This window comes from Tinamus guttatus, unplaced genomic scaffold (genome assembly GCF_059628265.1).
Source record: "Tinamus guttatus ecotype Peru unplaced genomic scaffold, ASM5962826v1 Tinamus_guttatus_pri_ptg000510l, whole genome shotgun sequence".
NCBI lineage: Eukaryota > Metazoa > Chordata > Aves > Tinamiformes > Tinamidae > Tinamus > Tinamus guttatus.
The window spans coordinates 93,034-120,324 of record NW_028289044.1 but is presented as its reverse complement, the minus strand read 5'-3'; the positions used below and the strand labels follow the sequence as shown (position 1 = coordinate 120,324).

At 39.3% G+C, this 27,291-nt stretch overlaps 1 protein-coding gene across 1 annotated transcript in view; it reads left to right on the top strand.

Annotated features, from left to right (window-relative positions):
• The window catches only part of RIMS2 (regulating synaptic membrane exocytosis 2), a gene marked incomplete at its 3' end in the record, with an annotated part of 276,506 nt that overhangs the window by 158,435 nt on the left and 90,780 nt on the right, over positions 1-27,291 (top strand). The window contains exon 4 of the mRNA XM_088533604.1: positions 14,395-15,320. Coding sequence (XP_088389730.1) covers positions 14,395-15,320 — 926 coding nt within the window. The remainder of the gene's footprint in view (positions 1-14,394; positions 15,321-27,291) is intronic.

Here is a 27,291-nt window from a genome sequence, read left to right as displayed (position 1 = left end):
GAGCATGAGAATAAATGTGCAGTTGTCTCCTTTTGCTGTTCTTTCAACTGGAAAGTACAGTGCAGCCCCAGCACGTACTCTCTGGTTCGTGTAATGGCATGAAAAGTATGGAGCTTTAGAGAATACTATCTATTGTCATTAAAAAAAAAGTCTCTTTCACTGCAAAAAAGCTTTTAACCTTTAAAAGTGTATGTATGTGTTGTGACAGTGAAACTGCTACTATATATAGTTATATTTCATGGTCTGTGAATTTTGAGGAGAGGTAGAAAAATAGAATTAAATCTGTGGCTGTGCCATAAATTCTGAAATTTTTATAATGAATACAGTTACCAAAGATACAATACAATAATCTACTTCATGGTAAGAAAATGTTTCTAAATACTAGAAAAATGAAATTTCTTTGCATTATGCCATCTTTTCTATTGTAAATTGGTAATAGGAAAAAGTTTCTGGCAACTAATTTGCTTGGAAATAAGGGATACTATGGGTGGAAAAAAGCTGCATGGTTCTTAAACCTCAGATTAATCAATTCAACTAAGTATGATTTTCAAGAGAGGAGAAAGGTAAAAATTTCCAGGGCTTTCTAAGCCTGAGGGTCATAATTCATGGGCATATTAATGATCATAAGTGAGAAATTTCCATATGAATTTCACTGGAAAAGGTACAAAGATGGGTGCAAAATTCCAAAGGGGAGAAGGGAACATGCGTCCCCCTCTCCTTGTCAGGTTGGTGATCCTGCAGTCACGTTGTGCCCTGCATAAACTCTCCATTAATTCCTGGCTATAAAAGCAATGACACTTTTTAATTTCAAAAGAACTATCCGCTCGGTAGTTATTTAACCACTGGAACTATCTAGCTGAATTGTCACCAGTATATTAGTTAAAAGATTTAACCAGTATTAAATGTATAGCGTGGTTGCTCATCATCTCAGCCAGCTTCCATCTCACTGACAGGGCTCTTGACGTATGTGGGAAATCGGCAGTATCCGGCTGTCGTGCCCGGAATTACAATTGGAGTCAGGTCCGTTTGGACATCTCCGTCCTCCAGGCCCTCCCACAATACTTCACCTTAGCCTGCTGACAGGAACATCAAGGAACAGCTGAAGTCACCCGTGTGGATGTTTTTCTTGACATTGTGATTTTCGTCGGAAAATGTAGCTTAGTACAATATTTAGCAATAAGCTTTTTAAAAAATTCTTGTCAGAAGAAGAAAATTATATAAATTTATATAACTTTATATAAAATATGTATTTTTATACATTATAGGTATCTGAATTTCTGTAGGGGATGCTGCATTCTTGTTAACAGTGATCTTGGTAGGAGGCAGTCAGAGAAAATAAACATCAAATTAAGCTTAGTTATAATTGCAACCTTTATCTATCATTTGTTCATTTGGCCCAATACTTTCATAATATTTTGTCTTCTTTTCTTTACAGCAACAACCCCAATAATGGAATAATAGTTTCCCATAAAGTTTATTTTCTTTTGAAAAAATCCTAGATTTAAACCTTGAAGAAACTAGTTCCTAAATTCTCTGTGACTGGTTCTTTGTTTTTATTGACTCCTGGTAGGTACTCGGATAGCTTTGGTATTATTAACCACTTTTACCAAACACCTGATAATAGGAATATTGCTAGACACAAGTAACAAATTCTTCCAAGATGATGGCAAGAGATATTCTGTATTCATACTATAAAAAAATTCTGTTGATATCAGAATAGCTGTTATTCTTAGAGTAATAAAGTAAGAATAAGAAAACAAATATTTACTTAAAGCAGTATAAGCCATATAAGGTCAATAATTTATATTTTATCTAGTCACGTTTTTTTACGTAATCTACACTGAATGCTTAAAAGGATGTTCAGATTTACAAGTGTTTTGCCATGTAAGTATTTACTATAGAAAAAAATAAGCTTACTATAACCTGCATTTATTATTTTAAGAAAAAATCATTGTTGACAATTTTCCATGGCATACTGCTATTTGCTGGCATTGTGGGAAAGATATAAATAGATTTTAAATCCCCAACAACAGCATTGCTGCTGAGATAAAAGTAATATGAGGGAAATAGCTTTTCTGGTGAAGATAATCAGTCTTAAAGTAATGGTTTTGGGAGAAGCAATGAAATATGGATGCAGATGTTAGGCACTTTTGAGAATCTCAGTCTCCTAGCTGGAGTATGTTTTAATGGTATGAAAACCACTAAATAAACCTCCTGATGCATGGAAGGGAACCTCACTTAGAGGAGGTTAAGTAGCATGTGCTCTCTTGCTTCTCTTCCCGTTTCTCTTCCCCCAACCTTGCCTTTGAATTTCTGGATATTTATGCTTTTCCCTTTCTTTGGTCTCTCCATTCTTTCTTATATTTAGTCTTATGCTTTTTTAATCTGAAGGTGGACACATTCTTCATGTTGCCTAGCTGTTTGTCTGAAAGTATCTGGAAGTTAAGGAATGTGTCTCCCCTCCTCTTTATCTGACCCACTTGAATTCCACAAGGTTCCACAAGGAACAATCAAGGTTTTATCTTCACCATGGAATTTTTGCTTTCTTATCCATTGTAATTCAGAAAGTTCAGAAGACAGAAATCTTACTGTAAATTAAATTTGTAAAGTGGACTACTGTGTAGTTATCATGGCCTCCTGCAGAGAAGAGGACATTGACGATGAGCACAGGAACTTTCTTATATGGCTTTGTACACTGAATTGCTACTTATATCTTCTCATATTTGTGATTTCACCTTGGACAAGCACGTGGGGCCAGGCACCCTCTGCATCTCCACCCTGCAACAGTGTTATGCTACAGTATAGTATTATATATGGTGAAGATAGGTACATCATTTCCTTGGTATACTGCTTACTGTGGGGAAAGTGTGCTTGGCACCTTCAGCCAAGTGTTCTGGGAGTCTTCTAACTTAAACTGCCATTTTAAATCTTGCTATTTGTCTTGTGTCAGTGGGTTTCAATATTGTTTCCCATGCCTATCTTGAATCATTACTTGAGAAAAGCCTCCGGTCAGCTGGTTCACATGAAGAGATGGGCTTCAACCTGGCAGAACGGGGTGTCATAACAGATGGCCTGAAAAAGATTCTATGATCTTGCTGAAAAAGACTCCGAAAATAAGTGCTTTAAAGGCATATTGGAACGCCTGATGCAAACGGCTTCTCTAATGGAGAAGCTCTGATTTGAGATTGGCTGTAATCGTGGCACTGTGCCTGAAAGCTGAATGCCTCTTCCTAAGAGGTGGACAGGGGAAGATGTAGGTCTTGGATCCCTGGTGGTGTTAGGGCTGTGATTTTGTTACGATCGCAAAATCAGACTAGACTTTTGAAGTCTGACAACAAAGAAAAACAATATGAGCAGATCAGGAAAAAGGGACTAAAGAGATGCGATGCATATCTACATAAGGTATATTGTCTTTTTTTTTCTTTTTCTTTTTAGTTATGCACTTTATGCTTCTTTTGAGGCTGTTTCTTGTTATGAAAATAAGCGTAGGCTTTTAGTACAGATGTATAATCTATCTCTGCCCTTGTCTCACTGGCTGCCCTGTGAGGCAAAATGCGAACAGTGCTTGGTTAAGCCGTTTTGTGTTTTTGACCTCAATATGCCAGCCAGCTACGAAGCACATAAAGAACTGGAAAGTTGCTTAAACAAAAAAAGATTTTTGCAGTAAAACTGGTGTGCAGGTCGTGCTTCCAGAACAAACATATTGTTTTGCTTTTCAGACATTAGAACAAACACAGACATGTACTTTTAGAGTATTTATCGTACGTCATGAAACGTTACCAAATTATTGCTAGGTAGCATTGAGCTTGGCAATTGCTTAACAGTGAGGAAAGGAAATCCTGACTGTTTTGAAACTCCCTCTGACAGCAGCTAGCTTAAGGAAGAAGTCCAGTGGAATGTTGTACTCTTGATCTTTGGAATTATTAATAACAGTTTTTAAAACTCATTAAGCTGGTTCTTGAATGTGTTCATTGAATCAAACGATAAAAGGCATGTTCCTATCGATTGCTGTTCATATTACCATTTTTATAGGCCGTGTTCTAGTGCTAGTGGCTTTCGCTTCAGTAAATGTTCTCTTACGGTAACTTCTTGAGGCCATGAGGAAACAGAATTTCTTAAGGAGTTAAATGAAGATGAATTACATAAATGTCAGTCTTTTGGGCAGAACCCAGGAAGTCTTTTGCTGGACCAGCTTTTACCCATGGGCCTGCAGCTTTGATGATAGTTTTTGACAAAGAGCTTTCAGGTTGTGCGGCAAAAGGTTGAGTATCTTGGCTATGACCATGTTCATTAAGTAGGTCTGGTGTGTTGCAGAAATGCACCTTATTCCTACTTAGCTTGGGTGTTTGGCTTGGTGACGTTCCTCCAGTTGCAGGAAGAGCTTTCACTCAACGTTCCCTTAAGCCAGGGCTTTATGGAGGAGCTATGGGAGACGTATACATGGAGCAGGGCAGCTGCAGTGCGTGTCGGAGCAGAGGAGGCCAATCTAGGCTGGCCCTTGTCTCCAAAAAGGGACGTTGCACCTAGAGGAGCTGCTCTGCTGCAGTCCAGCTGTGAACATGCGGTTCAAATGTTCCTCATTCTTTAATTCTTTAGTTCCTAAATGGATTTTTTTCTCAGATAAGCTAATATTTTGTTAACATTATGTCTTCTGGGAACACACTGATGAAAAATAAACAGTCTGTTTCATTAGTCTCTGGATTATTTGAGAAGAGTTTTCTTGTTCACACAGAGTTTGATTTTTCTTTTTTATCCGGATGAAAACAAAATGTCTTCAGTTATTTTGCCTTTCAGAGTTGATGTATGAAATTTTGAAAGCTAGCTTCAATATTGTTAATGTCATTTTTTACACCATTCAACCAGTAATTGCACCTAAAATTCTCAATTCAGAAGTAGACGTTAGTCACTGAAGGTATTTATGAAATAGTGGGAAAAAGCAATAACATAACGGGCTGAAAAGAACCCTGAACAAGAAAAACTGTCTATTATTTCTAGCATGGCAGCATTTCTGACTGTTTGTATAGAAGTAGTTTTTAAAAACCTATTTTTTTCTCTGATGTACTCATGATGGCCTGATGATGGTCATTCTCTCATGAATTTTCTGTACACCTGTGGTGATGATTTTTGTAGATGGCTGCAATCATCTCTTCTCTTTCTATTCCCACAAAATTTCTATGGATTTCTAAGTCAAATTCAGAATTCCAACTGAGAAGCATGGGTTGTTCTTGCCTTGTCACAAGAATTAGGAAGTGCCAGATAGGTTTGAATGGAAAGGCAAGAGTGTGAATGGTTGAATGGAAAGATAAGAGTTATTTAGGCTGTTAAGTTTATTTAGTTCATATACTTTGATCTGTTTATTTATTTTTGTGGAATATATTTCCTTATGTGGAATATAGGTGGATTATATTTCTTATGTGGAATAGCAATCTCATAGCATTTGATCTAAATAAACCTGAACAATCCAATCTGTTACCTTAGCAAACATCACCATAATGATTACTTTGATTCCACAGTGTGGGCAAATATAAGGAAATTAATTTAAGATATTTTTCCTTCTTGGCAAAGTTCCTTTTATATCCCGCAATAATCCCATTTCTGGAAAAAACATCCTCTAGAGAGAGCTTGTTAAACACTTGTTTATCCTTCTTCCTTTATTTCTTATACATGAACCTGTTAATCTTGTCATGGTTTTGTATTAGTTCACCTGGATATGCATTTCTATATATCATGAAACACTCTTTGCAAAATAAAAACATTAGATCTTTCCAACTCCCTGTTTTGACGGTTTTTCTCACGTAGGATTCCAGAACCTTCATCTTCATTTTCTGCTCCATGCACTCAGGCATCTTGAATCCCTGGCAGATTTGGCCTGGTTCCCCAGTCGCCGTCATGCTTGAGCAGTGCTTCCCTGAGCACGCGTTTAACCTTTCTTCTTGCTTAGCTCAACAGAGAAGGTAAAGGTTAACTTAAAAAATTTGTTGCCTCCCAACAATTTGGCAATTACAGTACCAAGAGTGGTGAAGTCATCACTAATTTCTAAAAGCTGTCATGAGTGTCTTCACGAAGTGTTTTAAATCATCACTCTCCTTAATTGCTTTCTCCTTTATTACAATGTGCTCATAACTAATTGCTCACACTCTGCTTAGAGACGGAATCGCTGTCAGGACGCTGTAGTTTCGTGTCACAGACCAACGCAACGGGAGGCTCCGAGGACTTGCACCACTTGAGCTGTCACGGAAGCCACCGGCTGGTTTCCACCATCAACATGTTCAGCTCTCTGACAACTGGCTCTCATGTTGGTCTTCGTTGACCTTCTTGTTGTTAGTTCTCATCTCTCTCTCATCTACAAGAGAAATGCTCTTGTAGAGAAAAGTGACCAACATGAGGTCCAAAATCTTTTGATACATAACTTTAATCCTAATTTATATTTATATATTATTATACTTTAATCATAATTTCATCATTCGTATAATGATTCTGGAGAGTCCAGTCAAGCCTGTTGGGTAATGCCAGTTACATTTTTGACATCAACTGTGGAAGAATTTGTTGGGCTGTTGATACACAAATGGAGTTACAAAATGGGTATTCATCTATTCTGCAAGAGCTAACTGACACTGTTTTGCATCATGCTAAAATAGATCTGCATTTTCCTGGTGTTCCTGGTTTTCCTGGTTTGTTTTACTGGTTTACCATGAAGGAGGGAAAAAAAGAAAAGATACATGGGCTCACATTCATTAGTAAAGTTACAGTTTTAAGAGCTCAACAGTCCAAACAAAACAGCCTATGGAGACATTATGAGGCAAAACAACTCTCACGGACTGTTGGTGTTACTGATATTTCCTTACTAAAGCATTATTGAAAAAGCATCTTTTTTTTTTTTAATAATAGCCTGGCAGTAATGGAGTCTCTCTGTAAAAGATAATTCTCCTCATCATCAGTCTTAAAGATTTTCTTTGAAATCCTCCTACCAAAACTAGTATGGCTGTCAAGTACCAGGAAAAACACTAGCTGAATGATCCCTGTGGTAAGAAACCAAAACAACTTTAAAAAGATTAGATTCAAAGTTAGATGCAAAAATGTACAGAGAAAATACATTTTAATATGTTCTCGCTGATGGTTGAGATAAAACCTGCGTTGTGGGAACACTGTTTCTAAGAACCTGAACTTAGCATTCTCACATCTGAAGTGAAGAAGATGGAGGTTGTTTCTAAGTCTCTGTTTTTCCTATGTGATGCTAGTTTGCCATGGCTTAAATTTATTAAAGCCAAATTTCTCTGTGTTGCTGCACATTCAGCAACATGTTACTTTCAAAATATAACTTATTTTTAAGATATTTTACATAGACCAAGGGAACTACAATTTTTGAAAGTGTTGGAAAATATTGCATATTTATTGAATTCGGATGTTGCTAGAACTCATAGTCCGTTGTTTTTTTCTCTTTTATGTTGAAAATGAAGAGTAAAACTAAGAAAATATTTTCAGTTCTCCAGCATGCTCTGGTCATCAGACTGAAGTAGATACTACAGATGTTTTTAGCCTAAGCTGTTGAAAATTTTGTCAAAATGTGACTTAATGCAAACTAAACAAATAATAAATATAACAGTTTCATTTGAGATGTGTAGCACAAAACAATGTCGGATGTAGTGCAACAAATCATGCTAGAACTGGAAAAAAAAATAAAATAGTGTAAAATGAGTGTCTTGCAGGCCTGTGCATTTGCAGGCAATAGTACTGCAGCAAGGCACTAATCAGCTAAGTACCATAATCCTCCTTATAGGGTAAATTCTTACTTGACCTCCAGCTATATACAGCACAGGGTAACAGCATTAAACTATAACGCTCCTCTCATGCTCCCAATAGCTCCCCATTGGGTCAGCTCTGACTTGAACTGGTGGCGTTCTGTACAACAGGGAACAGTGCTGTTCCCAGACGCCTTGGATCTTGTAATTGCATTTTAGGGGAAGGGAAAGGATGGTAAGATATATTGCAGTAATTGTGTCTCAAAATTAAGAGACTGTTCTTAGGATTTCACTGAACGTAGAGGATTAAATGAACTACCTACCCAGAGCAGAAGTTGATGTATTCTCAGGAACCTGAGTCTTCCGACTTCCCAGATGTGCAGTGGCTGATTAAAAGGTAAAAAGGGAGAAAGGGTGCTGAATATGGTTGTGAAAACAATGTGTAATGCTCAGCAAATTTTATTCTTTCAGAATGATGAGGAGGATATTTCTTATTTTGAGCAAAAGAGCTTATTTATGAGAGAGACTGAAAGACTTTTGTTGAGTTTTAGATACAGAAGAGTAGTAGCTTTGATGAAGTCTTGCGTTTTTCCTTTATTAATTGTGTTAAATTGAATTATGTATTTTGCAACTTAACTTTTTTTCTTGCATTTATTTCATAAATAAATTATTGTATTTATATTAATAAAAATATCATATGTAGGATTTTGGTATTTAGTTACATTATGTATGATTTGAAGACCTTTTCCTAACAGCTCAGTATTCCTTTAATTCATTATGCTTTAATATGCATGTGACCTACTGTACTGTAATCACCCCAGGTTTTACACTCATTTTGAGTCCTGGGCGACATTTGTTGATTGATTTGATCCTTCTGTGGAGGGTTTCTTTGGAGTTGGCATCAAGAGAGATGGTTAGAATGACTTCCCTGACATTCTAGAGTCATTCTAGAGCCATGTTACCAATTTCATGTTGTTTTTAAGTAAGTTTAGCGTTTTGAATAAATGATTTTACTGAAAAAGCCGGTGAGGGGGGTGTGTGTGTGTGTGTATTCAGTGGAGATCATTAGCAAAGTATTCATTCTGAAAATGTTGAAAGATTGTTTTTTAAAATAAAAACTTTAGGACATTTTATCTTTTTGTTAAAGGTAAGCATTCAGCAGTGTAGCTGAGTGAACAGTAATATTAAAATAGAGTTATTTTATTTCTTATTAGTATCTTCCAAAGTAGTTTTCATGTAAATTCTCAAGGACATACTTGCATGGTTGTGTGCACATATGCTCTTATTATCAACTTTACAGTGGGTTAATGAACCATCAGTAAACAAAGGCTGTATCTTGAAATTGCAGTACTAAAATAGTCATATGTTTTATGTTTCCAACAATTTCTTCTAGCTTGTTAAAACCTACTTTCTTTATAGTTCTCTAAAATCATATGCCATGAACAAGAGATAATGAAACCTTGGTATTAACTTGTTCATAAACTTGTTCATAAACACTTGGTTGTAAAACTTGTCTTCTTTTAGACAAAAACACAGGCAGTCCCCTTTGCCACCTGCATGTTCTTGATTTAATAAAAAACTCTGCAACTTGTTGCTTAAATATATGTAGATCAGCAAGGGATATTTAATTCACCAGTTTTGCTCAGCGGCTGTGTGTTTTTCCTGTGCTATAATTCTTTCACCCACACATACTCATTAAGCCTTTCAAAGCTGCAATGCTGAATTTCTGCTCAATTGCTTGTACAGAAAATAGTGGTTCTGAGCTAATTACATTGCTTTATATGTCTGTGTAGTCATATCAAGTCAAAGCAAAGTTGTTATCAGTGGTGAATTTCTTTATGTTAATGATTTGGTTACCACAAACTTCCTTCACACCGTTGATACCAGGCTGCAATCAGCGAACTTGTATTATCTGATGCAATCCATTAGGGATCAACACCTGCGGTGTTATTCGCATGCTTCAGTAGATTTTATAACCACCAGTATAAAATTAATTCATTATGGATTGCATATATTTAGCAGGAAGAGATTTTAGTGATTCAAAATGCAGTTGCTCTAAAGCACAATTTGTGAGGCACTGGTGAAAGGAGAAATGAAGTAATGTCTCGGATCAACTTGGTGTAATGAGCAGCTTAAATATCTGAGTGCTAGGTGTACTGCAGGCCAAAGAAGGTGATAAATTAAAAACCTTTTTATCATTGGGCTTTTTAAATACTGTCGCATGAAAATAATGCAGTGAGTGTTGGGTTCTCTTTTCCTAGAAGTGAGTAACCAAAGGGAGGGGAGCGATTTGAAGATTCAATGTAGTGAAAATGTAGACAGTACAGGAGAGCTGCTGCAGAAAAATACCTGTGCAGAAATTGGAACTACTTAAAAGCCAAAAAAAGCTATTTTACTTTCAATAAGCTGGAGCCATAGGTGCTTTTGGAGTATGTACAAAATGATTTCTCATGTACAAGATTCAGGAAAACGGTTTTATGAAAGTTAGAAACAGAAAATGAGAAAAGGAGGGAAATTGATACCTCAAAAGCAGTTGCAAAAAAACCTGGTAGACTTTTCCTTTTTTTTTTTTTTTGTTCCTATCTCAGTTTGGCAAAGGAAACCTGTGGAAATTTCTTGGCTTTCATTGGCTTTCACACAAGGATGTAACGGCGAAAGAGCAGACGGCTGCTGGTGGGTGCAGCCTGCGAGTCCTGGCCTTGCCCCGCAAAGGGTCTCTGCCCCCTCAGCATTAGGTTAGTTTGGGTAAGCACGGGGGGAATTAAAAATGTAGCGTCCGAAAAGCAAAGGAACCAGCATCTCCTCACGGAGCACCGAACGCCCCTGTGCTGCTCCAGTTGCTCGGAGGTGCTGCTGTGTCCAGCTCACGTCCTTGTGGTTCGGGCGCGTTTTTGCAGGTGCCACGAGTGTGTTGTACCCCAAACAGGAGCATGGCCGGCCCTGGGTTCCGTCGCTCGGGGGAGTGCAGCCCTTCTCCAGCATCCGCAGGTTTTCCTGGCACGAGCAGCCTAGACGAGACCAAACTGCGCTGGGGTAGTTCCTGGGGTCACTCACAAGAAGGCCCATCCCAGCGTTGCAAGGCAAAACAGGAACCTGTAGATGCTCTCAGATGTTCTCAGTTGAAAGTGTCCCACTTGGACAGGAATTAAGCAAAACTGGTTTTAAGACATGAGTCAATGCACGTTATTGTAAGTACTCCTAACTGTGCAGTCATTTGTGAGAGTTTTCTGAATAACTGTGTTTTGGTTTGGTTTGGTCGTATCAAAGCAGAGATCCCTGCTATTAATACGTGGACATAGCTTCACTGATGCCGAAACAAAACAAAGGATAAGGAATGCTTCTCATTTAGTGTATTTCACTTTTATGGATGCTTGGATGAATTTGTTAGTTCCTGAATTCTGAAACATTTTTTTTTTCTGGGAGTAGAAGGGAAGTAACTTTTCTAGCAAAGACCAGACAGATAAAAATTGTAATATTATAATGTGATCATCTTTCAAATTCCCTTTGAGCATATGCAGGACAAATATTTTCAGTTTTGATTTTTCAATAAATTGTATTCCTTGGTAATTTATACGAAATAGAGAGCAAAATATTAGGCTATCCTTTGGTGAATTATAATGAGATAGTATGAGTAGGTGACCAATATTGTACTTCCAAATAGCTGATCATGACTCAGGCCAACCAAGCACTTGGCTCTTTTCTTTAATTGGCCCAAAACTTTGTACTTATAAAAATGTCCAGGTTTTTATAAATGAATTTGGGTACCTGTATGTTAGAATGATATTTTCTTGGATGCCTTCCCCAATTTAAAAGTTTTCTATTATTCTGAGAGAAAGGTTGCTTGCCAGGAAGATCTTAGATCTAGTTTTGATTGTGGTATTAATGTTATTTGTTTTACAGTGTTGTTGAATGTCATTGGATTTGTAATGTGATGGAAACACGTTACTTGCCTTTTTACATTTTCTGCTTTCTCAATACTCTTATGCCCATTAAAAATAAACTACATCAAAAGCAGAAAATTATTTTCCATTAAGGAGTAACACAAATGAATGCCAAAAAGTTTCAAACTGTGTAGTCTCAGTACTGAAACTGGAGTCATCAAAGAAGCATACGCTTGTGTTTTATTTGTGTGCCATATTTTAATCTGCTATTGGAGTGTGGGGGAGATGGATAATTTAGCTGTATTAGCAGGAGGTCAGGTTACAGTCAAGCTACTTGCCTTTTCGTAGTACTAGTGATGGCTACTTTGCTCCATAAATAAGATTTCCACCAGGTTAAAGGTGTGTTACAAGAGTAATGTCATCTATTCATAAGAAGAAAAAAAAAGTACAGCAATAGTTAGAAAGTCATTGTACTTGCAATCACTTACAATTAGAAAGTTTCAGTTTCTACATCTGAAAATTTGCTAATATTTATAGAATGTGCCTGACTTAAGGATCTGTGTAAGTTTTAGCGTTTTCTGAAGGTAATGGGAACAGCAGCGGTAGCTTTCCACGGGGTACCCGGCTGGAGGAGCATGAGGGAAGGCCTTTTAGAAGGTATCTTAGAGGTGGGTGAGAGCAAGAAATGGATTAGACAAAGGCTCATGAAGGTGAGTGAGAATTAGCTCGCGATGTAAAAATAGCAGCAGATTTCTACCAGCAGTGTCGGAGTGTTGAGCACTATTCATCCTATAGTGTGTGTTGTAAAACATGTACATTGCACTAATGTTTTCGTAGCGGTTATTTTTATAACTAAACAGGAGGGCAGTGGCGAAGCAGGGGCTGGTTGTACCGCGATGGCCCCTGCGGCGCGCAGGCCGCAGTGGTGAGCGTGTGGTGACTGCGGGCGGGATGAGCCCTTCCTAGCACGGTTCCTGATGCACAGGTACAGTTAATTTATTTCTGATGGATGGGATTACAACTTCTGGCATTTGATCCTGGTAGTGAAGCCAAATCCCTTCTGCAGGGATGAAGTTAATTGGAAAGGGAGTTTGATGGTCCCGATCAACACAGGCCGGGAATTAAATGAGTGACTTTTACCTGTCAGGTTGCAGTTTCTGAAGGAAAGAAGTTGCGCTTGCAGGAAGGTCCTAGTTCTTGCACGTGGCCTCATGTGGTGCATCTCTGTGTGGCTCTTTCCTCCCATGAAAAACTAGAATTGATTCAGCACTGTCAATCTTTGCATTACTGTAGGCCGGGGGTGTGCTGGTATATTCCTGTGTTGGCAACAACATGGAGCAAAGGCAATGACCGTTGTGGTAACTGTAGCATTCAAGGTCAGAACATGTTTATGATGAAGCATAAAGCATAGTGCTATATTGGAATATTCTACAATCATTGATATAGTTTATGCAAGCAAAGAAGGTCTTTTTATGAGTAAATCTTGTACCAGTTCCCCAGATGAAATGTTTTCCTCGCAGAAGTACATTCATCTCAGCAGAAAGTCTAAAATAATTGTTCATCCTCATATGAAAATTTCATCTTTCTTATCCCCTCAGCCCTGCCTTCCTCTGCCATACTCTTATCTGCAGTTGTAGTACTGATTTTTCCAGAACAGATTTGTCTATCCTCTTTGCATTTTTATGACAATGTTGTACTGTAGATTGTTTTTTCGAAGTATGAGGGACAGCACCTGGGAATTGAAGTTGGGCATTTTTTTCTGCTATGAATCACTAGCCTCTATTTAATTAAACCAATTAACCAAGTAGCAAACAATGCTGCTTTAAAAAACGGGATATATAACATTCCTAATGTATTGCAGATACTTCCCATATTAAAAGTGTCTATGATAAAACCGAATGCTTCAGTCAATCATTTATCAGTCTCATGAAAGAATATTTGTCGGTAACAGTTCTTTTATCCACATTCTTCTGTGGTCTAATAAGTTGTCTGTGGCTGGATGTGATGTTCTGCAAAGAGCTGGTCAATGCTTAATGTGGTAGAGGAAATACGTTCTGGTATCTGCCTGGGATGTCCTCTGCACATGCTTGGATTAGGGCTATCATCAAAAGTAGGGATGAAAAGGAGTTCTTGGTGGACTCAGACTGGTGGGACCTTGAGGCGCTTTTCTTTCTTATACAACACAAAAAAAATGTTTTGCTTTCTGCATTTAAGTAGACTGTGTGATTTAACGAAATGCTGCCATGGGACCTTCCTCTGTCCTGATTTCTGCCCTTGGCAGGCATTAGGGTTTTGTGAGAACTGGAACGTACATATGCTTTTAGGCAATAATGGTTCTTGTAAGATCAGAGTGAATAATTGAATCTGCCCTTCATTTCTATAGGGATTATAAAAGTGAAATAAAAGTATATGGTCAAAGAAGTGCATCATCTTAAAATCATTACCAGGGATTACAAAAGTGAGTTACTTTTAAAACAGTTACAGCTACAGCATAACACAAGCATTTATAATCTGTATATTAGAATATGCATTATTATCATATTAACATTTTTTTCTGTAGAGTTTTGACTTAAATTGTGCTCTATTAATAGGTTTGCAGCATGACTTACTCCGTTTTTAGTGCAGAAAATGTGCAAGTGCATTCAGAAAGACATGCAATGAATTGATTTATTTTCCATCAGTTGATCATTGTATGAACTAGCATTGGCTGTTTATTTGTTCAACAGAAAATATTGACAGAATTCTCTTTCTTCTTCCTTGTACTGATTATTTAGGAAAAGAAGCCCATCAATATCAAGAGATCAGAATAGAAGATACGACCAACGGGACGAACGAGACGAATATTCACAGTATGCTACATCAGACAGTGCAATGCCCAGGTCACCATCAGATTATTCAGACAGGAGGTCTCAGCGTGGGCCCCAGTTATACGAAGAACCTGAACTGGGTGATTATAGAGATTCCAACAGAAGGAGTCGCAGGCGTTCCAAGGAGTATCCGGTAGAGGAGGAGGATGTGCAGAACAGGGAGGAATATGAGAGGCAGCGGAGGGAGGAGGAATACCAGGCACGGTACCGGAGTGATCCCAACTTGGCTCGTTATCCGGTTAAGCCACAGCCGTATGAGGAACAAATGCGCATCCATGCCGAGGTATCCCGAGCGCGTCATGAACGGAGACATAGTGATGTCTCCTTGGCAAATACTGAGGTGGAAGATTCCCGGATATCTATGCTGAGGATGGAACGGCCATCGAGGCAAAGATCCGTGTCCGAGCGCAGAGCTGCCATGGAAAATCAGCGTTCCTACTCTATGGAAAGAACTCGAGAGGCTCAGGGACCAAGTCCCAATCGTCAGAGGACCACAAATCATAGCCCTCCTACACCTAGGAGGAGTCCAATTCCTCTGGAAAGAGCAGACATGAGGCGCTCTGATTCATTAAGGAAGCAACACCATTTGGATCCTAATTCTGCTGTACGGAAAACAAAACGTGAGAAGATGGAAACTATGTTACGGAATGATTCACTCAGCTCTGACCAGTCTGAATCTGTCAGACCTCCACCACCAAAACCCCATAAAACAAAAAAGGGAGGTAAAATGCGCCAGGTTTCATTAAGTAGCTCGGAAGAAGAACTGGCCTCTACTCCAGAATATACGAGTTGTGATGATGTAGAAATTGAAAGTGAAAGTGTTAGTGAAAAAGGTAAAATTTTTTACTTTTTTTATTATTTCAATATATAGACATGGTTACACTTCCATTCCCTTGTATACCTGTTTTATGTAGTAGATCGAAGTTGCCTATCAACAGTTCTTCAAATGTCTCTTCAGTTTCTTGTGATGGGAGATTTTTTTTTGAGTTTTGTTTCATTTATTGAAATCCACATTTAATGACAAATTGCACAAAGAGTTACATGGAGAAGAATGTAATGGTTACAAAGTATTTGGATTTGTTAAAGAGAAGACCATGTTTGTTGAAAAATAATTAAATTGCAAAGTGTGTAGAGCAGGACTGTCCTACAAATTCATGCTTTTGTGACCATTATTAATACTGGATTTATATACCCCCTGGTCACCCATCAATATATGTTTGATCTGGATTGAGCAGGTGCACAAGACTGAATTTCTGTTGAATTCTGTCAGAGTTTATGCCAGCTTTGTGTTGGCAGCTGGAAGTTAAACAGCATCTGAACTAGCAAGCAACCTGTGCATGGAAAGTTAACCCACTCAAATTTTAACCACGTTTGTAATGACTAAGGTGGTTTCTATCAGTGGAGAGTTCTTCTTGCCATGGGGCTCTGGTGCATTTTGGTTTTAGCACTTACTAGGAGTCATGATACCGGAGTAACGCCACTGTCAGAAGAAAAACTGTGATTAACTTGAGCAATTCCCAGCCCATCCAGAGGTAACGGTTCTTACATATGATTGAATCATGACAATGTTGGAGACAATCAATTTCAGCTGTAACGTGTGTCATATTAAGTTAATAATATTAGGTCATTTACCTTCATGTATCTCGTTGGTCTAAAATGCAATGGTTGTAACTCATTTTCTGTTATTATTATTATGCCAGGACCTCTTTTCTTCATGCTCATGAATGTTTTATGCTCCTTATTAGCAATATTCAAGGTATGAACAGGTAGGACAAGGAAATACGCTTTGTAACATATTAGTGTATATCTGCTATTGTGGTTTGGGATAGAAGGTTTGCTACAATTTGTTATTATTGCTATTATCAGCATTGTTTCTGAAGCAAGTAATTCAGCAGGGTTAGTGAAATTACCCTGGATTTTCACATGTCAATAGCCTGCAAACTTGAGTCTGAGCAGTGGGGAACAGGATAGTGCAGAATAGAATGAGATTTAGCCCCGAGTCCAAGCAGATTTATATATGCACTTAAATCCTTTGATGAAATCCTGACCTGTTCAATCTTTCTGATCAAGAGCAAATTTCCTGTCAACTTCTGGAGATTCATGATTTTTTCTCCTAGTAGCAGCCTTGTAGAAAACAGATCCAATTAATATCTGGAGATCAGTAACAAAGTGTGTATCCAGGAAAATCTGCAAGAGGATTATAACAGGTTATTATATTTGTATATTATTTGTATAGATAGTAGACAAAATCCAAAAGAAAATGTACAAAAATGTTAGAATCATTGTGGCCATATTTGGCATAAATTGTAGTTTCCAGAGAGATAATTTTATATTTTAACTATGAAAGAAAGGAGAAAGAGAACAGCTGCCGGAGCGGGGGCAGAGGCCTGACCGCTGCAGCCTTCCCTCCTACTCTCCCAGCGCCGGAGCAGACGCTCCAGGACGTTGTGTTTGAGTGGATTCGGGGGCCGTGGCCTCTGCCGGGTGTGCGGGAGGAGAAGGGATCTGCTGCCATGAGGGGTTCCCAGCGCCCGGATCCAGCCTTCCCAGCCGCCGGGGTTGGGAACCCGGGGGTTCCTGCAGCCTCCTCTGAGCTGTGGTCAGTGTCTCCCGCCGGGTGAAACAGGCTGTGCTCAGAGTTCCTGTAAACAACGGATCTCTGTGTGGACACCGCCAACAGAAACCCAGCACATAGCCCCCCATCTCCCACGTATTGCGATAATTATTTCCTTAACTGATAAAACTACATTTTGATAAAATTGAATGATAAAATTAAAAGTTTTAAACACATTTTATAAAGTTAGGCCTCCCCTTCCTGCAGATTACTGGCCTTCTGCTTTACAAGGGCTCCCCAGACCTGAGGAATTCTCTGCTGGCCTTTCAGGCCACGTACGAAGTCTGTTTGGTCTAAGATGTAAAGCTAAATATAAAACATTCAGCCTCAGAGCCCCAAAGAGCGGCAGTGTTGGAGTGAAATTCTGAATGCAGAGATAGTTTGTTCTGCAAAAGGAGAGAATAATTTGTTCTCCTTCTCTTTTTATGTGGATTTACCAATATTTCCACAGAATCTGCAAGTGTGAGTGAGTGCTCAGCTGTAAGCCAGAGCCATTCTGATCAGAGTTGTAGGAGCAGCTGTTCACTAAATTACACCTGAGGTTTTCCAAGGCCTCTACATTGGTATGGCAAAACTACCGTAAAAAATGTGAATTATCCAAAATACAGCTATAAACTCTTAAAAGAGCTGCAAGTTTACCTCTTCAAGCTTCTCTTTCTATAGGAAAAGGTTGATACTGCCTTTTATAACATACATGTGTAAGATTGAAGAGAGCATTTTCATTCTACAAGTACATCAGAAACAGGGGCCAGGTTATGGGAAGATAATCCATTATTAGTAATACCTATGACTTTAAATATTTGGGTCTGATCTTATTTCAATAGCTGTTGAAGATAATTTTTCCTTAAGATTTGAAAGCGTATCTTGACTGTCTTCAGGGAGGAGATCAGGCAAAATCAATTTTCTGTATGTTCCTTGTAGTGACCAGAGCAACCAGAGCCTTGGAGGGCTCCTGGCTCTTCTAGGTCAGGCATGAGGGAAACTTGGAACTAGAACTGGGTCCAGAGGAAGCTGTTGGACACCCAGACACTGAGGCACCCTGTAGATAGCAATAGGAAACACGGGAATGATGATGTGTGGAGATGCTAGAGCTGTAGATTCAGCTGTAGAAGGGAGAGAGCTGCATAGGGTTTGTAATGCAACTTTATTTGGATCAGGAATTTCAGGTCGTAATCTAGGCTGAGAATATTTGTATTGGAGTGGGAATTCAGAGGCTGCAGGGAGGCTGGACTGACAAAAAATAGTAGTTTAGGACAAAATAAAATAAAAATAAAATAAAATAGAATAAAATAGAATAGAATAAAATAAAATAAAATAAAATAAAATAAAATAAAATAAAATAAAATAAAATAAAATAAAATAAAATAAAATAAAAAATACAAAATAAAATGGGATGGGGGCTGGAACCTGTGGGTTGGGATGCTGCCTGGGACTGGAGTGAAACAGAAGAGGGGGAAAACAAACCTTGTAGGTCGAGTAGACTGAACCTGTGACTGTGAATTTGGGAAGAACAGAAAAAGTGAAGGAGACAGAGCTAATAAGCATGATTGGGAAGGTGAGACCTGGAATTTACTTGGCTGTAGGTTACAGTGTAACCTGAGCCTGAGCTTGGCTGAGAAACAGCAGATGGGGAACATAAGGAGAAGGCTGGGAAAAGCTGTGGGTGGTTGAGAAAAGGATGTTTAGAGAGAAGTGCAGGAAAATGGAGCTGGGCTTGGGAAACTTGGCAGAGGGAAGCGGGACTGCTGAGGAGGGAGAGCAGGGCTGGCAGCTGGGGAGCAGAGGGGACTCTGCCCCGGTGCGAAGGGCAGGACGAGGGCGAGGAGCCCCCGGCGTGACAGATCAACACGTTCTTCAGAAAGGCAGGAGGCAGCACAGAAAAACTACAGCGGACACAATTAAGGTTGCAAAATCGTTTGTTCAAAACTTGGGGAGTGCCAGAATTAGACAAGTTTTGCAGATGAAATTTTGCCCTGTTGTTCATATATGTTAAAGTCGTCATCAAGGATAGAGCTGCATGCTAACTTACAGGTAATCTCTGCCTTAAGAGGAACAATTCTACCTAACTGAGCTATTCAACGTTATCTAAAATGCCCCACATTTTTTTTCAGTGTTATCTAAGGGACCTTCCCCGTCTTTTCTCGTGAATACCAGATTTCTGAAACTGCAAAACCTGCATCTCCTTTTCAGTGTTGTCACTGGTGCTGGGGGTTGGGGTAGCAGACAGTCTGCTGTGCAGGGCTTTAGCCTTCCCATCTCTGGGCTTTTGTTTGAAAATATAGTTTACAGACTAGAAAAAAAGCTAACCATTTATTTTATACCACAATACTAGATATGCTTTCTAAAAGAACAAAATTGATTAAAATGTTAAGCAAAAACAATTCTTGAAATGCCAGTGGTTTTATGAAATTATAACTTTCAGGAGGCAGCAAAAAGGATTCACAATCAAGACATGGAAAAAAGTCATAATGATTAATTCTTGAATGTTCTATATTGTTGTTTACCTCATTTTTTTCTGAAAACTCTTCCAGTTTACTTGATTCCATTTCAAGGCTATGAGAAACATGATTTGTAAGATAAGCATTGACATATTGTTAATTGCAATGAAGTGAGCACCAAATTGCACTATCCACAGCATTTCAAATGAATTTATGCTTTTGGTGATCTGCAGGTTAGTCCAAGCTGTCTCCATTGCTTGTCCTCTTTAAGTCTATTCTGAGAAAATATCAAAGTATTTTAAAAATTCGTGTTTGTAGCTAGATGTTTGTCAGTTTTGTCTTAAGGAATAATGTCCCAGGGCCAGTTTGAGTGGCCCTCCTTGAATTTGTCAGCTGCATGTAGCCAGCTGAGCAGGAGTGCTGCACACTTGGCCTGTGTGCGTCCAGATTTCCCTCATGTTGTTAGCGAGTCCCACATAGTCCCATTCCTCTGTAGTCCTCGTGACAATATGGTCCCTCTTCCCGCCGCCGTCATGCCCAGAAAATCCGGTGTTCCCTGGGGCTGCCGTGGCCACGTTCAGAGCGCAGGTGATGCAGAGGCCGAGCGCGCCCGGAGGTGGCACATTCCGGCACCGGGGGCATCCCGCAGTTTAACAAATCCCCGAAGCTCTAGCGTTCTAGCCGGGCACAATCCCTGCATGGAAAACGAGAATCTTCCAAGGAGATCCAGGCACGTGATAGTTCTAACGATTGCTCTGAAGATAAAGTAGGACGTGGTGGATTCCTTGCCGGTATTCCTGGAGGGATCCGTGCTGGCCGTGCTGCCGCCCCCCTGCCGAGCGCCCTGCCTGTCTGCGCAGACGGGGACTGACATCTTCCGTGGGTGGAATCTGTGCTGGAGAAGACAAATGTGTTTCTGTGTTTTATCAGAAGTTCAGTTTGCGGTTTGCTTTTGCTGTTCTTTTATTAAAACATGATAGCTAGGTGGAGGCCCATTTTTATCATAGAAATTCAATTACAGCACATGGAAATAAATAGGCTCCTGTGATCTTATGCACTTCAAAGTCGTTGGGTTGTTGTTTGAAGGCTCCAGAGCACAGGCTGAGTTGGGGTGTGCGTATGCAGGGCGAAGGGTTCATAGAGCTGTTCTTTGGCACTAAGTGTATTGAAAACTCAAGTATATAACCTGTTCTTGGTCGTGTTACGCGCAAAAGTATGAATAACTGCGCTTTTTTATTACAGAAGTTACAGAGGTCCTACTTAAGGAACAGGTTGCCAGACCGAATTTTTTATTGCAAAATTAAAACTGTCAGTCCTGTTTAGTTTTTGACGTCGAATAAAATCGATTTGGAAACCGTTCGCAGGAGTTACAAGTGAAAAAATGATGGCAGCAGGTGGTTTGGGGAGAGCAGAAAGCAGGTACTTACGTGCGAGTGCTCCTGCGAGAGCAGCGCGTGTCCTGCCTGGACAGAGCTGCCACCCAAGGGAGATGGCGGCACCGTCTCCTCGCTCCCGAATTCTGGGAGACGGGGCCTGATCTCAGTCCTACCTGTGCCAGTTTCCTACATCCCAGCAACTCTGACCTCGGCGTTAGCTGAGCTCAGATCAGAATGAGGTCGCTGTTTCTTAGGTCCGGTTGGTCCGGGCTAGAGCGTTCCTGGAAGTCAAACTCCAGGGTAGGAAATGAGAGCTGTGCCAGGAGGCGGCACCGCGGGCTCAGCACTGCACCTGCCTGCTTCAGTGTGGACGTATTTGGGAGATAAAAATACTAAGTTCTGAATGGTCATTAGAAGAAAAAGGGATTATTCAAAACACTAAGTAAAGTCTGCCATGTTTCTGTTAAAAACCAGGTTTTAGAAACTCACTAAATTGTAAAATATTTTTCCTATATTCTAGGTAAGAGGTTGTTCTCCATTTGTTTAAAAAAATCCCCATTAGTCAGAGAGTCTTCTGACATTTTATATAATGAAAATGCCTTTTAATGTGTAAAGAGGTTGACTGGAAATTCACAATTCTAGTTGTTGGGTTTTTTTTTACAGGATTCTCCTATAAATTTAAGTCTTTGCCTTATCTGTAAGGTGATTAATTTCAGCAAGTAGGAGATAAGAAGTGGTGCACTTTTCTCCTTCGATGTGCTTGAGCAATGAGAAATTACGATTTAAAGTGCTTCTTACAACACCAAATTAGAAGCACCTCAGCACCATAAAATATTAATACTGGTTATGATAAGGTTTTCCTAGAAACAAAATGAAGTCTCAGTGATACATAGATGACAGCAGAATTAGAATGGAGCTTAGTACTAGAGTTGCTTCTATGTAATATTTTTGCCAAGCCTTCTCCTACTTAGACACGTGCATGTTCTTGAGGAGATGAGGGGAAGCGATGCTGTCTCCGGTGGTATTTAGAGGGACCAATACTTACCATTTTAAATTTGCAGGCACTTAAATATGGCAGAAGCAGCAGCATCCCTCCCAGAAGCAGATCTGCTTGTGCTCATTCCTGACAGCAGATTCCCACCCGTATGTCCCTCCTTCCGCGCTGCCGGCAGCAGCGTTCCAGCAGGTACACGCTGCACCAAGCCAGGAAACCATGGAAGGGTAACACTAGCCAGCCAAAACAAATAAAAAATACCTATATAAATATCTGAAATTTTTGGACAAAATGATGATGTCTGACCAAATATTACTAGTGCTAAAAAGATAGCCAAGGGTACCAGGCTCTGCTTTATCAGAATGTGAGCATAGATAGGGATTTGTTGGAGTATGGAAGAGGAAATATTTTCCCTTAATAGTCAGATGAGACGGAATATTTTCTCACTAGTAATTGAACATGAGTAATTTCGCAGTGCTTTAATGCCAACTCATTATTGATTTAAAACTAAATTGCAGCCTGAATCTTTTACATGCATTTGTATACACACCATTAAAAATGCAATTTTTCAGTCCTGTTGCTCTCTGCTCTGGGATTTGGCTGGAGCTGCAGTGGTAGCAGAGTCCAGGCTCCAGGTATGCAGGCTCCCGAGTGATTTTCTCCTCATGTGATGGAAGAACCATGAGTTAAGACTGAAATATTTTCATGTGTTAGTTGTAGTTTGTACGGTTCCAAATGAGATTAATCTAGGTATTAGTAGAACATGATTTTTAGATATTTTTCTCTTATGGGGAAGTTTTTATTGTGATTTTAACTGTTTTTCAAATTAACTCCGTATTTAAAACATGCTAAGCAGAAGATGTATTTTTCCCTGGAAACCCTCGATATTTTTTTATTCTGGGTATAAAGGTGATGCTTCATTTTAAATTAAAACAGAAAGCTATTGAATTGTGTGAAATACCTTTTAAAAGGTATTATGAAAAGCATTACACTTTTCTCAGAACACTTTTTTCTCTTTTCAACTTCAATAAAAATTGAATACACTTGTGCTATAGTTTAAAAATAATTTCCCATTATCCTATCACATCTTGACAGCTGGAAAGTGTGCTGCATAAACTCAGAAAATATTCAATGGCCTTTTATAGCCGTAAATAGCAATGCAAGAAATCACTGTCCAAACAGGCCTGGGAAGGGGTTGATCCAAAGAAATGCAAGGCGTCATGTGGAGGTGGTTCTTATTTTATCCAAACTGTCCCACTTAGTGCTACTCAAAATTCATGTCTAACAAATTCAAAAGCTTAGGACTTGGGTCTTGCATTGCACATCAATACTAATAATTCATAAAGATTTGGCAGAGACCGGCAAAATAAAGCCGTGCTGGACTGAATATAAAACCCTCTGGTTTCTTATACAGGCACGGTAGAATAAGAAGACAGTGTAGAATTTGCGTTTCTGAACATTTAGTTAAATGCTGCAGTGTTTGTAGTGGATTCAGGAGGACTCCCAGCCAAAAGAAGTAACAAAAACATCATGAGAGAGATCTCCAGAAGAAACAGACATGTATTTTTCTTAATATAATTTATTTCATACTTCATGAAATAATTACTCTCCTAGTAAAGTACAAATACCTCTCTCAGATGTGATGCCTGCATTAGCCTCAGTGTCATTTTAAGCTGCTCGGACTTTCCTGTGATAGATTTAACCTGACTTTGGAGCGCAGGATGCTTTGGGGCAGGAGGTGCCCCAGCCTCTCCGCTCAGAGCCGCAGGAAGCGCCGGGTGCTCCAAAAGGACCAGCTGGGGCTTCCCCCAGGAATTGCTGCCTTTGCTGTCAGCAAAAGAGAGGCCTTCCGAATGGTTAGTCCTTTTGTGAACCCGGCCCCCTCTTTAGAACTCTGGTTATTTATTTATGAACCTGATTTCACCCTATTAGTGAAAATGCTGGCTGGATTTTTCCAGCAGTTATACTCCCTTGGAAATGTATTGAGAACATGCAAAAATTGTGTTTTCAACTCTTTGGTGCCTTTCATTGATTTCTGTTTTCAACGAGTGGACTCACTTGCTCCTAGAAGGACTTTCTTCATTTCTTGACCTCAGTGTTTTCTGCTGTTTGTGTGCATTCCAAAGGATCAGTAGTGTATTTCTTCCATGATAGTCCTCTGTTTTGATATTAAAGTTCTGCTTTTAGAAGAAAGATAGAAAAAACCTTGATGTAATGGTAATGACTTTCAGTAATTGAAATGGTATTAAAACCATTTGGAGAAAATTAAGCCATTGAAGTTTATTAGATTATCAAATGGCTGTCATCAACTTGCATTGAGAAATATATTTTGACATAGAATATGAAGTGCCTACATCTGTCCTGTCCAAAATGTTACATATGATTTGCTTGTATTTTCCACCTTTCCTACTCAACTAATTCTTTTTGTCATGGAAAGATTAAAGACTGGAGCTCAGAGTAAGCAAAGATCAAGACTGATGTTTAGCATTAAATTGCTTTTTTGTGGGTATACTTTCTTTGGCATCACTTTCTCAGTTAAAAAGTTCCTTACTCGGCTTTGAAATGTGAAAACATTTGAAAATTATAATTTAAATTTATATCTGAAAACATTTGTTGTACAATGTACAAACTTCTAGTGTAAAATAATTGCATTTTAGAACATCCACATGTTTTGAGAGTATGTGGGGAATATCTGGGCATTGCCACATGTTAAATGAAACTGCTACAGGATGAAAGAGAGGGAGAAGGGGGAAAGAGAACATAAAAATCCACCAAGTTCCTTGTGGCAAAATCTCTTTTACTTTCATAGCAGCTTGCTACCCTTTCGTGTACTCCATCCCAATTTTACAGTGGTTCATTTTCCTCTTACAGAATTTGTAATTTCTCTCTTGTGTCACTTTCTTTTGTCTCTTTCTTTTCAAAGTCCTGTAGTTTAGGTTATAGTTTAAGTGATCCTGCGGCAGCACCTAACAACCCTTCGGATTTGAAGAGACTGTTAAAACATTTTCAGTTGGTATTTAACATTAGCTTGGTAAATTGTACTTGGTTCTGATGGGAGCCGCTGATTTTATATACATGTTTGATTTCTCCACTTCATCTCTATGATTAAGCAAATTGTAGATGGAGAGAAGAGGACATGTAGTAATGCAGGTTCTGCTTTGTGCTTCATCTGTCTCAATAGAAAACTGAATTTAAGGATTTGTATTGATGCAGCAGCATTCTCTGTGTTAAGAGATTCATTTAAGATGTGTGAAAATGAATGTATGTCCCTTGCATGTTTAGATGAGATTGAAGATAGTAGTTTTTAAAGAAATGCATCAGATCAATGGTATTGTAAAGAAATGCTCTTAAGAGAGAGCTCCAGTGTTTACATTTGATGTCCTTCTCAATACTTGGAACACTTGGATGATTATCTTAGCCATAGTTATATAACTTGCTTACTTGGAAAATGGAAATATTATGTTAGTTACCTAAGCTAAATAAGTAAGTTACATTAGCTAAAAAAGAATTAGATAGAAGTTTTCATTACAAAAGTCCATGACTGTTTTCTGTTATGCATATATCTAGGCCATTTTTATGCACAAGGAAAGGACTGGTTTATGACAAAATATGCAGGATGTTTCAGTACTGCATGATATGTTATCTAGAAGGAGCAGCTGCAGTATATTTCATAGGTTTTTAATATTTTTTAGATTTATAATATTTCTTCTGTATTTAAGATTGGTTTAAAATTTTTGTATAAGCTCAGTTCTGAAAATTTGGTCATCTTTTGAGGAATTCTAGAAGTTAATTTCCTTTGAAAATCCGAGTGCTCATTTTTCATCTGTACATTTCATACACGTTAAAAAAAAAGAGAATTACAAAAAAAGAACGTGATTTCTTCTAAAAACCAGTACATTCGTGAGTTGAAGGTTTTGCTTTTTTCTTGAACAGCTTTGATTAATGAAGGCTACCAGAATTAGGTTTGAACTTTGGACTAATAACCCCAGATGAGTTTAAAAGGCAACTATCTTCTTCTCTTTGTAGAAAATATATCTATTTTCTGCTGGAGCTGAAAGTTCCTTGTTTACAGGCATCTGGAATCAATTGCCTCAGATCAATCTCTGCTCTCCTTTACAAAAGCCAAAGCAAGTCGGTAGCTGAAGTCCTCATAGATGTAATCCAGTATAATTAAGGCTAACTGCAGTACATCCTATTTATTTGTTTTGTGTCTTCAGGAGTGCAAGAAGAGAGAAATGCATTAATTTTTGTTGTTGTTGTTGTAAAAAAAAAATATTACCTGGGAAGCTAAGGCCAATAGATTTTATTAAAAGTTGAGAAGACACCAAAGTCTCAAATTTTCTCTCTAAAAAACGAGCAGACAGAGAGCACGGGGTGTAAATTCGGAGCGTGGTTCCATAGGGTGAGCTGCCATCACCCCTCACTGCTCTGACACCTGGAAGGAAAGTCCCATTCCTCACGCTCTCCCAGCCTTGCTGTCCAGCACTAAATCCAGTATTTCCCAACTTTAGCGAGACAGTTCAGGTCACTACCCTGGCAGAAAACTAAATACTCACAAAAAATGAATAGTTCTCGTCCAGCTTAATGACGAAAGAATTATTGTGGTATTTCACGCTACTACCAAACTGTCCCAAGAGCATGGTTCAGCAAGGAGAGGAGGAATGAGCTGATGACTTGCAGTGCCAGGAAGCTCTTAGGTATTTCAGCTACCTAATGAGCCACATTTGTGCTACGCAGTAAATAAGAGGATGACTTCCAAGCAACACTGGCAGCGTTATAGGCAAAAATGCGAATTTCAGAGGAGGATGTACGTGAGAGTCAGAAAGGTGGCAGAGTAGGCCGGAGCCTCTTGGAAGGAGCGTTTTCCTGGAATGGAAACTACATATCCAAGCATAGGGCGGCACTGCAGACGGCGAGGTGACTGCAGCTCAGCTTGGTAGGTGCGAGTTGGCTTCCAGGGGGCGAGCGGCAGGGCCAGCAACGCGGAGGTGCGGAGAAGGCCGACCCTGGGCCGCCGGGTGGGGATTCCTGTGCCACACGGCTCTGCCTTCGCCCTCGTTGCTGCTCAGACTGCCTGCTGCTCTGCAGATACCCTGCAGGGTGTCAGGGCTTTGCTGCTCGGGGCTGCACAAGGCGACGGCTTCTCCGAGCAGAGAGCCCACGACCATCGGGGTCCGTTGTGGCCCCTCGCTGAGACGAGACGCAGCGTCTCCGAAAATCACAGTGCTTTGCGTTGCTGTTGTAGGTGGAGTTCACCAAAATACGCAGGTATGGCACGCTTGGTACCAGCAAATCTATGCGCAAAACTTGTGTTTTTCCCTCCCTAGCTTTATGTAAGAAAGGAAAAACGTGGTAAGAATTGATATACAAGAAGGCATCTTG